The sequence below is a fragment of the Mytilus edulis genome, chromosome 9 (assembly GCF_963676685.1).
Source record: "Mytilus edulis chromosome 9, xbMytEdul2.2, whole genome shotgun sequence".
NCBI lineage: Eukaryota > Metazoa > Mollusca > Bivalvia > Mytilida > Mytilidae > Mytilus > Mytilus edulis.
Window position 1 is genome coordinate 59,276,401 of NC_092352.1, and position 14,420 is coordinate 59,290,820.

At 31.2% G+C, this 14,420-nt stretch overlaps 1 protein-coding gene across 5 annotated transcripts in view; it reads right to left on the reverse strand.

Annotated features, from left to right (window-relative positions):
- LOC139488669 (uncharacterized) overlaps positions 1-14,420 on the reverse strand; it is a 68,193-nt gene that overhangs the window by 3,218 nt on the left and 50,555 nt on the right. Inside the window, exons 1-5 of one of the 5 annotated variants that reach the window (XM_071274475.1) lie at positions 7,996-8,259; positions 3,756-3,910; positions 2,279-2,435; positions 1,405-1,518; positions 188-253 (exon numbers count right to left, since the gene is read on the reverse strand). In XM_071274475.1, the coding sequence (XP_071130576.1) occupies positions 188-253; positions 1,405-1,518; positions 2,279-2,435; positions 3,756-3,910; positions 7,996-8,032 (529 nt within the window). In that variant the 5' untranslated portion in view covers positions 8,033-8,259. Of the gene's footprint in view, positions 1-187; positions 254-1,404; positions 1,519-2,278; positions 2,436-3,755; positions 3,911-7,622; positions 8,344-14,420 lie in introns of those variants that run through there. The other 4 variants (XM_071274474.1, XM_071274476.1, XM_071274478.1 and 1 more) reach the window with 4 other exon arrangements.

Here is a 14,420-nt window from a genome sequence, read left to right on the forward strand (position 1 = left end):
TATTTATTGTTTTTTTCTTGATTTCGTAGTCGTTGTACTTGTTTATGTCTTTTTGCCCTGTTGTTCGTTTGTGAGTGTTCTTTAAAGACAGTTCATATTTTGTACAAACATGGCTGATTTTCTTTAACATATTTTTCTGAGATAAAATGAAATATAAAAATACTCCTATAAAACATATTACTTATACCTGCCAGTGTTGCATTGTTTCCTGGATGGGTGGGTAATCCTTTTGTTGGTGTTTTTGTCTCTTTACCTTCGTGTAAAAACATAAACATTACAAGACATTGTTCAACAGTGTTTAAGTAAAACATGTTGAAATAAAGAATTTGTTACATACAGCGACTGTTGTTACATTATTTATTCAACTTCTAGATATTTTTTTGCGGAAATTCACAACAAAATAAAATTTTAAAAATCGTATTCAAAATGTTGAAAACTTTCGATCGGTAAATTTTAATGAATATGGTATCACAACTTACAAAACATGAAAATGACATACACTTGTCTTATATATAATTGATAAAACTAGTTTGTGTTTGCCTTGAACTAGCGATAACTCTGTAATTCGTTTACTCAGTGTTTTTGTTAGTTGTTTATATAAAGCTTTGTATTGATCTGATTCTTTTTTCGACTTATTATTATACAATGTCTCATGGTTGGGAAGGATTGAGTGTTGCCAAACATGTTTTACTCCGCCACATCGTGTAAGTGTCTGTCCTAAGTCAAGAGCCTGTATCATTTGTTGGTTTCCCTTATTGTTTTGTAAAGAACTTTGGTCGTTAACTTTTTCATTTTTACTTTTGTCACATAGAAGCACGTTATACCCTGTCATGCAGTATGTGGGTTGATAATTATTGAAGACCGAATGTTGATCATTAGTTGTTAACTTCTACGTCGTTTGATATCTGATGAAGATTTATCGTATTGGAAATCATACCACACGATCGTATGTATATAACACAGCAAACGATTTCCTAAAACGTAAACAATTTTACCTTTATGTTTCTCTCTCTCTTCCTAATATCATGTTATTCTTTATAATCAATAATATTTTTTACAGTGGCATGTTAATTTTTTACGGATCCCCTTTTTATAATACTGATTTGTATAGCTTTAATGTTCGTTTGAATCTAGTGCGATGAGATATTTTATGGAATTTCACACTAAGCTAACACTACATATGTACATGTAAATGTGTACAACCAAAAAGCACCCCATATATATTAAATTGTGAATACATTATTACTGATTTGATGAAAACGAATAAAAATCGTTCAATGTTAATTTCCATATGTTGTCGAGTTGATGTACAACAATGTATTATGTGACAATACTATATTATTTGTTACAAATCAAACATACAAAGACAATATAATTTTTCATGACAAATTATTCGATGAATACCTCTTTCCGACGTAGATGGGGTTATATATCCAGGGTCGTCTCTTGGAAATTTACTTATAGCAGGTTGAAACACAGAAGTTGTAGTCATCTTTGTAGAAGGACGAATTGGCTGAACTGAAAATGTTTTTATCAAATTTCTTTTTTATTTTCAATATTATTACCTAAATAGCTCGTCTTTTACGATAACTCTTCTGTTGGTTTTTTTTTATAGGTAGCCGAAGCTGTACGTGGGTTACAATATCAAAACATTTGCTTAATTTCAACATCGGTTCGTCAATATAAATCAACATGTTAACACGTCAGGTCATTAAAGATTGCATATGTTGGCTTAAATCGGAAATAAACACAAGTGTATGCCTCGGGTTGAGGGATTTTCTCGCTGTGTTGAAGAGCCATTGATGACCTTTGAAGTCTCCTTGGCACATTCCCCAATTCCATTCGCATTTCAAATATAAATAGATAGTTAGTATAATCAATTGTATGAACTATTATGCACACAACTCAAACATAGAGTAGCTGAATATAATAGAAATGTATTCATTAACATATATGAACTGTTTTATTTTTTAGGCAGTAATTAGTCACTATTTTCTTAATTTTGGCAAAGTTTTTGCAAACGGTTTTAAAGTGGGCATCACACCTCTAAACTTTTTTTTGTTCTCATGTGAACTACGAAATTCAAGAAGACTTGTGTTGTTTTGTCCGTGTCTCTTCCACTCTTACCCATGGATTGTGCACCAATATCAAAATTAATACCATTAAACATACATGTAATTTCAACCCATGACAACATTATTGGAAATCTACTTTAATGTACCAAAACTGTCTCATCTTAGATTTTAAAGGGAACATAATGAAAGTATAGTATTCGTACCCTTTAGCTTGTATAAGGACACATTAAATTTACTACCACATTTTTCATCTTCTCTTCCTTTGCAGTTGCTACTGCATTCTGACGTGTTCCGTTTATACCCGTTTAAGTTGTAGGCCTCAATATCTACAACTTTTCCACAAAAGCATGTATCTTTCTTCTACAAAGAAAATTTACTTAATAAGACACACAAATTAATCTTAGGAAATATCAGTACAACGACATCAAAAAATGTAGAAACCAATTAGGTCAAACAGACACATGTGTTAAAAAAACAACCGATATTTACACAAAAAAATTGTATGTCTTTATTTTAATTGATATTGTTTTTCTACATGTCTAATATGTCGATTTTTATACAATAATTGGTCTTTAGTTTCAGATATATTGTACAAATGAATAAAACGATATAAAGGATAAGGTCTAGTCTCTGTTACAATGACCCTGCCCCCTCCTAACACCCAACCCTCCAGAAAAAATCACTTCATTTCATTGATCATGGTTTATTTTTCATTCTATTTTGAAAATCTTAATAAATTTATTATCGTCTATATTTATCTTAAAAGGAAATACTTCATACCGTTACATTGCTGTATCGAAACATTCATTGTAATTCTGATAATTTGATACCTTGCTTTACATGCATTTTTATCCTTGTATTAACAGTGATTGTCATAAATGACGTCTTTACTGGTGATGCCATTGTTCTAATAAACATGCTTTTCTTTTACTGTTAATGGCGTCCTTAGCTGGAAACGTTTGTTTGTACATAGTTGAAGTATCGTCATTGAAAACAGGGATTATTTATAAGTGGAATTATCAAAATCCGTTTTTCATATTAAAGTTTTCATTTACAAAATGTGACATAACCATCAATATCAACAACAACCAACCACCACATGAAACCCTAAACAAAAATATGATTGTGATATTTTACGCAACAACCTATTTTTCATGCGACATGAGATTAACACATTAAAATTTGGTCGTTTTAGTAACATTATGCATTTAATATGTATTTGATAAATCCCCGCTTTAATGCTTTATCGTAAAAACTTTATTTAAGTTCAATATTTACCGCTGTATCATTCATATTTGACATACATCTCTGCAAACACAGATTACATTAAAAAAAATTTACTTTAAATTTTATAAAAAGTAAAACATGCCGAACCGCGACGAAAAACCAAAACGGAACTAGTCCCTAATCAAATGACAAATTCAAAAGCTCAAATACATCAAGCGAATACAAATGTAGATAACAAAGATCATATTCCTGACTTGGTTTGGACATTTACTTATATAGAAAATGGTGAATTAAACCTAGTTCCATAGCTAGCTCTAACGTGTATGACAATCGCAAAAAAAATCCAGTATCTTGACAACAATGTGTGAACAAAGGAAAACGTCATTTTAGTGAAAATGTTATTTTGTTATACATTTTATACTAGTAGTCTTAATCACTTTAAAACTAACTCACCTGTGTTCCAAAATAATTAAAATTGTTTCGAAATTGTCTCTCTGTACAAACTTTATAACAAATTTCTGCAGACATTGGATTTCCACGATGAGGTTCATCATTTAATAACTTATTCGAGGTGTTGTCGTAGCAACCAGCATAACTATATAACTCAACTGGGGAAGAAAAGAAAAGGCAACATTAATAAACTACATTTATATTTCCTATTGTTAATCATCCACTTTCAAGTGGTGGCGTTTCTTTGTCACCATTTTATATGTTGTAGGTTTTTATATATCTTTTGGATTGATTTGCGGTGCTTCGTTAATTATACCATTAATCATAGCTTTTGTTGAAAACCACGGCATTACGACGCCGAGTGAGGTTGCCGAGAGTTTTCAACAAAAAACTATGGTATAATTTACGTTACACCGGGAAATTATTCCAAACATATGAAATTTCTGTTTTATGGCATCTGTAGCTGTTTAAGATTTTATATTTCCTATATTTTTGTTTAGTTACTTAAAAAAATTAAGTACTAGTGTAATAACCATTTCCGGGCTAAACACACACAGCTCCATCTACTTTCTTAAACAATCACGGGCTTCTGAAACAGCTGGAATATCAGTTAGACTTTTACATTGGTGACGGATAACGTTACAGGCTCATATATGTTGACGGAATAAAAATTTCTGGATATGGACGCAAAATAAGTCACAGATTGTCTGATATTTGGAAGCGTTCTGGAATCCCATATTACTACTAAATCTAAACTAATTTGTTTTGATGTTATCTTTATGTGCGAAATGCTATCATTCATTTAGTATTAATATATAAATCTGAGGAAATTACTTTCACCAGAATCTTTCTGAGAATTTTAATGAATCATTCCACGTTTTGATTTGTACTAGAAGTTTTTAAAGTCGTTCATCAATCAAAAGGGATTTCAAAATGATAACGATTGAAATCACATCTTCACTAAATGTAATGGATGCAAAACGTTTAGCTTCAGTTGGAGTAACCAGAAGTGATTGCTTTTAACGCTCCAACAGTATTGGTATTTCTTAAGCAACCTCGTTTAGTTTAGGTGTCAGAAGTGTCAGAAGTAACAAATATGGTGCGTTTCCAGCATTTTGAAAGGGGACAAGCCAACATATTGAATAATACTTAAAAGGTCTTCCTCTCTTTCTTTTTCTTTTCAAAGACCATATATCATGTATATAGAACAAAACCATAATACAAATTTGGACAATTTTACCATTGAGATATATGGTTCAGTAGCAATACCATATGTTCCATTGTGAAGCTTTAGGTTATTGTTTACATATTTAAACTATGTCCAATCCTCTCGTGTATGTAACAGCGTATTTGACTTCAATGAAAGAAATCTCTGTATTACTGAAAAATTATTAAACCAGTGTTTTCGATAACACATACTAGTCAAAACACTTACTTGCTTTTATCATCGATTCAACGTCAGAAATATAAATCAACTTGTTATGATGCATGTTTTTCGTTCAGGTATTTCACATACGCACTTGTTTTAAATTAACTGTGCGTCTGTATGTTTGTTTTTCTACATTGGTTAGAGATATATGGAGGATGAGATATAACAAAATACGTTTAACCCCTCTGTACTTTTAGGAGCATCCGGCCTGTGTTACAATGTGTTAGCCTTGTATGGTTTTCAGTTTTAGTTCGTTTAAATGTTTTGAAGTTTAGAGTGAAGTCCATTTCATTGAACAGGTACACATTTGCTTAGGGCCAGCTGAAGGCCCATCATCGGATGAGAGATTTTTTGCAGTGTTGAAAACCCATTGGTGGCCTTCAACTGTGTTCTGCTCGTTGGTCGGGTTGTTGTCTCTTTGATCCATTTTCCGTTTTCTATTGACCATTGAGTGAACATAGTTGAATAATTTTTTTGACGTAAAGATGTGGCATGTCTATTTGACAGAAAATTATAAATCAAATTTTATATTGTATAGTCACCCCTACGTTCGCTGGTATCTCCCATTTAACGCGTAAAAAAGATAACAAATTGTGTTCAAAATTAAAACAAATATTTCAATATATCTATTGCAAACTTAAATAAATGTTTATATTGAATACAACAATAACATTCATATTCTATTTCTAGATCAACAATTATCTTACGAAAGAACACGTTCACAAGTCGTTTATATTATCATGATGAAATTTAGGATTGACAATATAAAAACCAGTCATTATACATAACTTTAGTATCCGTAACAGCTTCCTCATCCGCGAGTATTGTTTATTTGTATATCACTGAATACATGTTTGTCTTTGTCATCAATATTTAAAACAAGATCACTTTGAAGTTAGTATTGTGTAGGTTTCAAATTGTTCAACTAAAGAAATACGTTGTTTAAAGTCAAAGATTTTATTTTCTATTCTTCATTTTTGCATTCTACGGATGTTTCAAAATGCAACACACGAACCAAATGAATATGTTTTTAATTTGATAGCTGCTAATGTGCTTTTTGTAAACTTGTTTGTTTTAAGATTTTAACACGGTGATGACTGCTGTACCCAAACTTTGACTATTTTATTTATTATGTCTGTTTTGTTCACGCATCGTTGTAAATATAACGGAATTTGATGAGAATGTTGTAAAAGTGAGAGGTTTAGCGCTAAAAAACAAGGTTCAATCCTCCATTTTCTACATTTTAAGATGCCTGTACCAAGTAGGAATATGACAGTTATCGTCCTGCGTTTGATGTGTTTTGTCATTTGATTTTGTCATGGGATTAGGGACTTTCCGATTGAATTTACACGGAGTTCGGAAGTTTTGTGTTTTTACTTGTACGTTACAAAATGATAGATCTGTATCCTAAATTGGACAAAGAAAGTAACATTCCAATATACCATCTTTGAATAGAATTCCTTGGATTGATATCATTTTGAATTTCTCAAAATCGCAAAAAATATATGTCTCTAAACTTAAATTGTATGTTCAAGACATAATAGTTATTATAGGTACCAGGTTTATTATTTTGTTCGCCAGACGCGCGTTTCGTATACATAAGATTCATCAGTGACGCTCATATCGAAATATTCATAAAGTCAAACAAGTACAAAGTTGAAGAGCCTTGAGGATTCAAGATTCCGAAAAGTTGTGCCAAATACGACTAAGGTAATCTATACCTTGGATAAGAAAATCCTTAGTTTTTTGAATTATTAAAAGTTTTGTAAACCGGACATTTATAAAATGACCACATTATTGATATTCATGTCAACCCCAAAGTGTTGACAACTGGGCTGATGATACCCTCGGGGATTAAACGTCAACCAGCAGTGGCATCGACCCAGTGTTGTAAATAAGGTACCAGGATTATAATTTAGTATGCCAGACGCGCGTTTCGTCTACATAAGACTCATTCTTGACGCTCATATCAACATATTTATGAAGCCAAACAAGTACAAAGTTGAAGTATAAAAGAGCCTCTCAGGGATACAAGGTGGCAGTTTTAGACTACAGATGAGATGAGCTTAGGTTCTGCGTGTCCTACTGATTACCATGATCTTATTACGTTTGAGTCACATATGTTATAATCAATTCGGGAATTGGAATCTGTGTTCATTTGAAGAATGTGTATTTTACAAAATAATGTTTCTTTATATCAGAATTTTTCATTTAAAATAAATTCTTGCAAAATTATGAGTCGAACATCATTTTTCTTTTACTTGTACTAAACCTAGAAAACATTGCACTTTTTGTAATTGACAACAAGTTATTGAAAAACACTCAGCAACAAACAATCAATCAATCAAATTATTTAAATACAGTCAATTTGAAATCGCAGATGATTTATATTATCTACTTGAAAACCAATACTATATATATTCCTTAAGTTATAATCTTACCGTCATTGGTATCACTTTCATCACTAGTATCTCCCATGTTCGTTTGTAATCTTATAATAATTTGTTAACTTTTTCTCCAAAATTTTAAAATGTATTATGTTCAAAAAGATAAATTAAACAGAATAACCTATGGTCCACAAGATAAATATTACACTGTACCTAAAATTCCACAAAAATGTATTTGACGAAATAGAAGAACATGTACGTTCACTAGACGTATATCATATATTTAGGTATGTTAAAACGACAATAGGTCCCTATGCATGACATATCCGTCGAAGTTTCCTCATCGGTGTTTATTTTTAGTAACTTTATACGTACATGTATAAGTCCTAGTCATAGTACTGGGTTTTTCCTTAAGTTATAATCTTACCGTCATTGTTATCACTTTCATTACTAGTGTCTCCCATGTTCGTTTGTAATTTAATAACAAGTTGTTTAAAATTCTTTCTCCAAAATTTTAAAATTTAATTGGTTCAAAAGACAGATTCAACAGAATAACCTATGGTCCACAAGATAAATATTATACTATAGTTAAAATTCCAGACAAAAATTATATTTGACGAAATAAAAGTACGTTCTTAAGACGTATCTCTTATATTTAGGTGTGTTTTAAAAACAACAATAGTTCACTATGCATGACATATTCGTCGAAGTTTCCTCATCAGGGTTTATTTTTAGTAACTTTATACGTACATGTATATGTCCTAGTCATAGTACTGAATTTTTAATGTTAAATCATGATGTTTAAATATATATGATTTAAATAAATCAACAAATACAATATGTGGAGCACGAGACCATCCTATATATAAAAATAAATATAAATTACGAAATGTGGTATAATTGCTAAATAAGCAGCTACACCAGAGACCAAATAAAACAGTGATTAATAAGAGTGTATAAATGCTATAATTCAAAATGATAGTTTCACATATAAGGCCTTCACTAGAAATATGCAGTACATTGAAAATATTAACATCAATTTTACAAAACAAGATTTTTAATGGGAAAATAATGTTTCTGAAGTTGAAAGACATTTAAATGTTTCAATTTGTAGACAAACATCAAAATGAAACAGCAGAATGCAATGATGACTGCGCAGCTAAAACGTGCATATCGTCATGACTATACATGAACTATATGCGAAAAAAAAATTAAATATATATACGACCTGGTTGATATAAACGGACACTATTTATTATGGTAGCTCATGAGGTAACAGCTCAAAGAAAGAGCTTGATTTTGGACAGATTTTTTTTTTTAATAAAGAAAATGTGTACAACTAAGTTAATATAAATACTAGTCCTAGTATATTGACCAGCAGGGAGTCAAACACCTGACTTTCCCCAGTTTAAGTCAAACTCCGAAACAGTGGTGACGTTGCTTCGCTAAATTATCAAAGTCAACGTAGCGTAGTAAAGAGGACGTAACCGCTGTTTCGGAGTTCGAGTTTAAGTAGCACGTTTTGTAACACATCAACGTAGAGTTAATCGGTATAAGACGTGTATAAAACAGAACTGCAGAATACAAAGATCCCTATATTTTGTCCGAAGTTTATTTTTGATGTGTAGCGAATACAAATTGCTCAACAATAGTGATACGTATTGTCCTGAAGCAATAAAAAGGATTACAAAACATACATTGAAAACTGAAACATGGGTGTCATCATTATCTATTACTGGCTGCAGCTAAACCTTGAAAATGCTTATTGTGATTAAATAATATGTTGTCCTTTTTTCTTAGTTACATGTAGTCGTGAGAAGATTTATTGTAGTTTGATGAATCATTGTTCTGTTGTTGGTTTTTTTGTCAATCTATAAAACAGTTAGTATTGCATATTGACTGCAAAGATCCAATATAGCCTCTAGGTATTTATTATATGATGTGGATTCATCTATTAAAGAACAAGAATGCAAAGTTCGTTTGTTTTGTTTTTGACCTTGACCTGCAACATGCATAGGAAATCAATTTTCCACTTTTCAGTTTCTTAATCTTCACTTTATAATGATGAAGGTGAATGAACATGGCGGCTATAAAACTGGAACTTAAGTTGTTAGTTATGAATCGAGGTAAACAAAATCAATCAATCATTACCAGTGTAATTTTGCTCTTCGCATAACGGTTATAGTTTATATGCTTAATAGAGCCTTTGTAGTATTCACGCATATGGACACGTGCATGGATCGACGTATACGTTATGGATAGATTTGTATAAATGATGATTCAGCCCCAACCACAATTAAATATAGGATTAAACACATTTTTTCTAGAGGTTATTGATGTGTAAACCGGGGCGATTAACTCACAAACTGAATAAAAGTCCGAAGGACTTTTATGTTAAGTTTGTGAGTAAGAGCCCCGGTTTACACATCAATGACCTCTAGAAAAAATGTGTTTAATCCTTATAATTCTTAAGCCAACTAATAGCGATTTTAAGAACATTAAATTTTTGTTTTGTAAATGCTACTATAATAAACATCAAATGCCACAATTGACATGTCGTAACTAAGGAGTTGGCCGCCATATTGACTTTCTAAAATCCATAAATGTTCGAAAAATGCAACGGAATCTTGAATAAAATAGCACCTACCTCCAAAACTTCAAATTAATGAGATATACCATTCGAATTTGAAGCGTACACGTAACGAAATAGTCTTTCCAATGAAAGTTTTCATTCGTATGACATCGTGTTTAGCCACGACGTAAATTAGCCAAATCATTCATGAAAGTTCGCGAAATTTTATTGGAATTTTGAATTTATACATTTTCGTAGCTTTAGTGTATTCATTTCATTACTTTTTTGTCATATATTCACGAAAATAGACACAACTGTTATGCATTTGTTTTTTAATCTCTATTTGCCGAAAATCCCGGGATCCCTGTAAGCTTGTGAATCGCGCATGAATAGATTACGAAAGTAGTTTCGAAAACATGGTTTATCGAAGTGTAAACTTAGAGAAAAATTATAATTGACCAATCCAATCCAATTCAAGTATTTATCGATATGCAAATCATATAAATTAAAGTCAAATGCGAATTTAAAATATCGTCATCGGGACCAACATTTCTTAATCCACCGTTTTCTCATATACGTGTTATACAATGCATCGAAACGGATACGCCAGCAAATACGTGATAAATGAAAATTTTCTACCCAATGTTCATTTAGAGCAATAACATTATTCATGTAAATGGATACGTGCACACGGGACGATGTATACGTATCGGGCTGATTTGTATAAAATAATAATTAAGGCCTCAATCAATTTGATTTAAACTAAAAATCAATTGCATTACACAATATCTTCCTCGAATCACTTAATTTATCTCTTGCAAATATACACGAACGTGTGATACGATACGTCAATACGGATACACCAATAAATACGTGAATAAGGCACATGATCTACTAGAGTTTTTCCATTTTATGCATTTCTCCCGTTGTATGGTACGCTATAAGTATAAATTATAAAGTCAAACTTGTAGCGACGAAGATCTTTTATAAAGAATTTAATTTTTAATTTTGGTATAAATGAGGTCGTGGCTAAATCATTATTTTATACAAATCTGCCTGATATGTATACGCAAACTTCGATTCGTGCACGTATCCAGATACATGAATACATAAATGTTCTTTTGATAACTATACACAATGAGATACGGTTTACCTGTAAAAGATTCATTTTGTTTCGAACAAGTTGTCGTATGTCTTGTCGTCGATGACTGATGATCTAGAACCAAAAAGTATGTTATGATAATAGAATGAATACATACGTAGTACGAAAACATTAATAAATCAAAATGGAGCCACCAAGAAAAAAATGTTATCGGTGACAATTATTTAGAAATTGTGAAGGATATTTAATATTTAAGCATCAATGTTTCCAAAAGGAGTAGTTTCAGAAGTGCTAAAAATCAGCTCTTTAGTTAAGTCATCCAAGATAAATATGAACTTCTAAAAAAGGTTCGTTTACATAATCTGACAGTTAATTGTTGGTACAATATTTTTGATAAAATCGTTTAACCAATAATGGTATAACATGTATAAGGTAGTGTAATGTCGAGATTTAGTCATAGTGATGCAATAGAAAGTTATGTGAAATATTGCTTAATTTGAAATAAAAAAAATCAGCTTTATGGTTAATGGAGAGTTAGGCACTTATTCTATGTCAGTATATGCGGAATACGGTATGCTATCCCTCTGGCCTAACATTGTAAATAGTTCTGATAGGAAATTGACAAATACTCTGTATAGACATATGTATATATATAAACTTAACGAAGATAGTGAATATACTTTTGAATGGTTGATTTGTATAATAAAAATATCTTGAATAAATATGGATTTTCTAATATTTGGTAAAATCAGAGTAAATACGATCTTAATCATGTTAATCCAAAAGGGTCAAAGTTGAGCATTAAACAGTGAGTTTTGACCAATTTTAGCAGACTTGGAAATCAGAATGGGAAACTCTCCAAAAGAATTGTGTTATAAACTATTCAAATACACTTTAAATTTGAAGAGTATTTAGACGTTAATATCACATGATAAGCGTCACACAGCGGAACTGAAGAGTATATTACTAACAAATAATTCAGTTTGCGCATCCCTTTTAAATCAGCAGAAGTAAACTGACATGAAGATCAAAGAAAAAATACTATTCATGTTATAACATGGTGTTATTGCATCTTATTAAGAGACAATAGACTGATGTTTTTTTTTTTGTAATTGTTTGAAGCGATCATACATTTACAATAGTATACTACTTGCATTAAGAAAACACATTGTTTACGTTATACAAGATTTTTTTCTCTGCTATTCATAAATTAATGTGCTTATAATGCGCTATGCTAAGATACCATGTTTTGAAAGATTAGACAGGGAAATAGTCACCATATCTGTTCATTTTATAAACAGATACTGCCCATATGCCACCACATTTTATTGATGGATGCCCACTGCATTTCATATTGCAATCTGCCTCACTTGTTCTTGGATACTGGTCTGAACCAAGGTTTGTCATATTACCACAAAAGTGTTTGTACATTAACTGTTATATACGTTACATTAACTAGGGAAAAGGTACTACATATTATAGCATAAAAACTAACAGCTTTTTACATTGAAGAGTATTGGTTGGATGATATCTAAATTAGTTTGACTTGAAGTGAAATCAGAATTGATTATAAAACCAATCATATATGATCATGAGCTGTCATGATGGACTATCCTACTTTGAAAACAATATAAGATTGAATCAAATTTAAAACTGCAACAGAAAATTGAGTACCGTGTCAACATTGATTTATAATTAATAATTTTAATTTAGTAAAAGCAAGGTACACAGTTCGAAACTGTACATACACATGTATACATGTATATCATATCCCACACGTTAACCAGTATCAAGCAGACACTGCTATAAACATTGTCCTTGACGATCTGACGTGATCACTTTTCTTGACAACTAACCTATAATCTAATACAGTGTGTCTGTACTTACATGTGATTGAACAAGTCTTTTAAAATTGTTTATTCATGTTGAATGTTGTTAGTTACGTAGATGTATGTCCTTACATAATGCAACTGCTCAATGTGTTTGGTGTTTTGAACATATCAAGCAATACTCAAAACAAATGTATGCAAACATGGTGTATACCTTTGTTGCGAAACATTCATAGTTTTTTTGGATAGCAATGGTTGAAGCATATGTTAGTAGACAATTCATTATTTGTTGTTGTCAATGGTCCAACAGGCAAAGGTCGTGTACGCCAACGATCTTTAAAGCATCCAATGTAGGTGTACATTTTTATGAAATGCTGAAATATGAAAATGCAAAAATAGATTGATAATAGTGCATGCAGTGTTTGATTTGATATTGAAATAGGATAATCCTTAATTATTTGGTCGATAACCATGTGATGTGCCTTAATATGTAATACTTTTATTAATTGTCATTAAACATTAACAATGTTTGTTTTAATATTGCATTTGCTATTTCAGATACATTTATAATAAGGCAGTTGGACTATGAATATGGTACTACAAAGTTTATTTGAAAAAATATCCGTTGCAGTTTCCTTATAAATATGTAAACATCAACTTTATTATCATCATAAATCTTAAATAAAAGTCACTTCCGATACGTAAAAAACACAAACAAAAATATTTTTCTATTAAATGTTATCGTAATTTAATTTGCATTCCAAGTATATAAACCGAAACACAAACTAACCTTCTTAATACGTTAACGATAACTAAAAACAATTGTATAACTGAAAGAAAGTTTATATCAATTTCAACCTAGCATACTGCAAATCATTATATACTTATATTTAACATTGTTTAAATGACGAAGCATACCATTTTCCCTTGAGATATCTTATATGAGCGGAAGCAAACGTGACAAACTGGAGAAAAACTGTAAGGGGTCCAAAATATATGCATATAATACAGTATGCAGCGGACAATGTCAGAAACACGTCTACCTTAATGTGATATGAAGTACTTTAAGACTGCTCTTCAACTTTTTAAATTTTAATTAAGACTGTTATTCGAGTCACTGACGAGTTTTTTTTGTAGACGACACACGTATGACGTCCACAGTTATAAGCCAGTTATCTTTGATGAGTTTTTCTTTTACTTATACGACATATGAGACATTCAAACAACTCAGACAAGAAATTTAAGATACAACAAGCAACTACCACTGAATTACAGGCTCCTAACATGGAACATGCGCATACAAAATATAATTGGGTCAAACACTTTTGAAAGCGCCAATCATTCTCCAA